Raw genomic sequence first — 3,380 nt, 5'->3', positions numbered from 1 at the left:
CCGGCAGCCCGTACCCTCTCGAGCACGTCGGCAATGTGGCTTAAGTGCTCATCAAAAGTACGTGAATAAATCACGATGTCGTCCAGGTAGCACATGGCATGGGACCATTTCGCTTCGCCTAGGACGCGGTCCATCAGCCTCTGAAAAGTCGCAGGACCATTGCAGAGGCCAAAGGGCATGCGAGTGAACTCAAACAGCCCTCTGTGGCATGTGAACGCGGTCTTAGGCCGGTCAATGTCATCCATCTGGACCTGTAGGTAACCTTTGGAGGCATCTAGCGTGGTAAAATACCGCGCACTGCCTAGGCTTCCTACGATTGAGCTGATCGTTGGGAGCGGATAGGCATCCTTGCGAGTCAGCGCATTCAGACGGCGATAATCCACACACAAGCGATGGCTGCCATCCTTTTTGGGCACCAACACCACCGGAGACGCCCAGGCGCTGGACGAGCGACGGATAATGTCCGACGATAGCATCTCATCCAACAACCCATCAATCACCTGCCTCTTCGCAAGGCTGACGGGTCTGGGATTGCACTTCAACGGAAGCGCTTCTCCGGTGTTGATCGCGTGGCTCACTAAAGTGGTACAGCCAGGTTGATCGGTGAAGAGCTCCTCGTACTGACGCAAAAGTGCTGTCAACCGAGCCTTCTGTGTCTCATCCAAAGTTACCGCAGAGGCGGCCAGTGGATGGGGTGCGTCGTCGTACCGCGCCGCTCGCTCCCACATGGGGGTGTGAACGGCATAACGCTCGACACAAGGGCAGGGCCCCGATCGCTGAGCGTGGCACTCTCCGAACGTCTCGACTGCACAGGCAGATACCGACGCCGGGGGGCTAATGAACGGCTTCAGCTGGGAAAACGGTCCTTCGCAATAGCCGCCATTCGCAATGTCCACCACGATCCCGGTTTTCTGGAGAAAGTCCCTTCCGAGAATCATGGGCACACTGAGCCCAGGGAGATGAATGAAACGCGTGCGTCTCGCTCGCTCTCCCCATCTGACAGTCAGCCTCGCGGCGCCAGCCGAATGGGCCACGCCTTTCGCGAGGTTAAATGTCGAACGGCAATCCCGCAAGCGCACAGAGTGCTTTTGCAAGTGGGACAACACCTGTTCACTGAAAAAGGAGGCGCTGGCTCCTGTATCCAGTAACGCCGGAAATTCGCGGCCAGCAAGGGTGACCGAAATAAACGGCGCGGGCGCACCACCGAGGCAGCTTACCCTGTACGCAGAGGGAATTAGCAAAGCTTGGGCCGGCTGTCTCTTTACAACCGACCCCCGTCGCCGTTTTCCTGCCTCGCAGAAGGCATGGCTACGGGGCATTCTCTTGCTAAGTGTCCCCTCTCTTGGCAACGGAAACAACGCACACCCCCGCGAGCTTGGCCGCGTGACAAAGGCGCGTCTCCCTGCCTGGGTCCGCTCGCTGCCCCACCGAACAAGGGCCGGTTTTTGCGAGCTTCTCCCTCCGCTGTGCTTTGGGTCGCATGGCGTCCTTCGGCACGCGAGTAAGAAAACTGTGCAGCGCAGGCTGCTCGTCTTCCGTACGAGTAAGGATCCAGAGCTCTTTCGCTCAGCTCCCAAGCGTCGTTTCGCCCGCCAACGGCTGCAAAGGCAGTTTGTGCGGGTTCACGCCGGTGAGGAAGGGTCATGGCCCCTCTCCATGCGCAGCGTGGCTCAAGGGCCTCGCTTGCCGGCGGTGGCGGGCGATAGGCACGCGCGGCGAGGATGTCGCCTTGAATGCGCTTTGCCTCGGCGGCCAGCTCCTCTAGATCTCGGAATCGGCCGCCGCGCAGGTATGCCGAAAAAGTCGGATGTGCCTGCCTGATCACTCTTTCGACGCGTTCCTCGTTTGAGGCTGTTGGCTCAGCGATTGAGAAAAGGTCTTCCATCGCCCGCACAAACTCCTGGAGCGACTCGTCCGGGGCCTGTGTGCGGAGCTCCAGCTCTCGCCGCATCCTACGCTCATAGTCAGCGGGCAGGAATTCGCGCATGAATGCTGCACGGAACTCCTCGACAGTCGCTGCTCGGTGGCCGGAAAGCCGGTACCACCTAGCTGCCGTGTCAGTCAGCGCTGCGGGGATGACGCGTGCAAGCACAACCTCATCAGGGAAACCCATAGCTCTCTGGTAATGGGCGAGGGAATCAATGAAATCCCGGGCACTGATAGGATCATCATAGCCGCGGTACGTCGGCATGGGCAACATGACCGCGGGGTGAGACAACTTCGGCGCTGCCGAAAGCGCCTCAACCGCCCCTGTTAGCGACTGAATCATCTGGGCAGCGCTTGTGAGCAGCGCCTGCGTCCTTCCCTCAGAGGAGGTTTGGGCGGGTTGCATGGACAAAGAAGGCAAACGGTCCTCCAGTTCGATGAGCGGCGCGGTCTCCACAGGGAGTCCGGCCGGCGCCTCACCGTTCACCGAGCAAAACTGACTGCTAGCGGGGCACGGCTGCTGTTGCGCGTAGCTGCCGGTAGCGACGGCATCGCGCGAACTGCTTCCGCCATGGGCGGAAAACTGATACAGCGGAGGTATCTGTGTAGCGGTCCCACCACAGGGTGGTCCGGAGAAAGCTCCAATGGGAGCCGAGGGATCAACGTTACTCGCGGCATTGCCGTATAGCCCAATGGGGCCGGCGGCCAGCCACTGTGTTTGGCTGTTCAGAGGAACAGCATCCAACGGATCAAAAGACGCTACGACTGCGTAAGGAGCCGACATATATCGCGTTTCAGATTCGCTGCCGTGTGCCCCGCAGGAGGCGGCAGACATGGTGCAAGAGCTTGATCGTCAAGGCGACCGGCTCGGCCGATGTGCAGTCCAACTCAAAGAGCCAGGACAATTCACGTTGGGCGCCAGTTGTGGTTTCCTACGTGGACATAAGCCACCAACCACCGCGGGTTCGAGCGTCGCGCGAGCCAAAACCCCGATCAGCCGTTACCACGCGCACCCTGAAACACCGCAGCGCGCATTCAACCTTCACCGGGAGGAGAGCACTTCGCTGCAAGGACACCAACCTCCAAGTTCACGAAGGAGACGTTTATTGAAACGCCATCCTCCCGCGGCACATACACACACACACACACGCACACACATACAAAATATACAAAACGCACAAGTGACACGGAGTGCGCCGCAAGCACGCAAGGGCGTGCTGTGATCTCTCTCTCGCAGTGACCAGAGGGTTCCTTTGAGAGAGAGCGGGCAACCACCGCAAGGTACGCCTGTCGCGGATCGTTGGATCACGATCGACAGGCTCGAGCTTCGCTCTCAGGTGAGACCCGGAGCAGTCGAACTCGAGTACACACTGGTCTGCGCGGACAAAGGCCGGCAGACAAGAACAGTAGCGTACGCACCTTACGATGTCTCGGAGGAGTCTCCCTCTGGGCTC

At 59.6% G+C, this 3,380-nt stretch overlaps 1 protein-coding gene across 1 annotated transcript; it reads right to left on the bottom strand.

The window, feature by feature from the left end:
• Positions 1–231: 231 nt before the first annotated feature.
• LOC146199718 (uncharacterized) lies at positions 232–2,876 on the bottom strand. The gene has a single exon (XM_084595215.1). The coding sequence runs from the start codon at positions 2,759–2,761 to the stop codon at positions 1,262–1,264; it is 1,500 nt and encodes a 499-aa protein (XP_084451341.1). The 5' UTR covers positions 2,762–2,876; the 3' UTR covers positions 232–1,261.
• Positions 2,877–3,380: the final 504 nt, after the last annotated feature.

The sequence above is a fragment of the Amblyomma maculatum genome, chromosome 2 (assembly GCF_055883805.1).
Source record: "Amblyomma maculatum isolate TAMU_Amacu chromosome 2, ASM5588380v1, whole genome shotgun sequence".
NCBI classification, from domain to species: domain Eukaryota; kingdom Metazoa; phylum Arthropoda; class Arachnida; order Ixodida; family Ixodidae; genus Amblyomma; species Amblyomma maculatum.
This window is presented reverse-complemented; position numbering and strand designations above follow the sequence as displayed.

Coding starts and splice junctions, on each gene's coding strand:
- LOC146199718 (XM_084595215.1), bottom strand. CDS start 2,761: ATGTCTGCCGCCTCCTGCGGGGCACACGGCAGCGAATCTGAAACGCGA.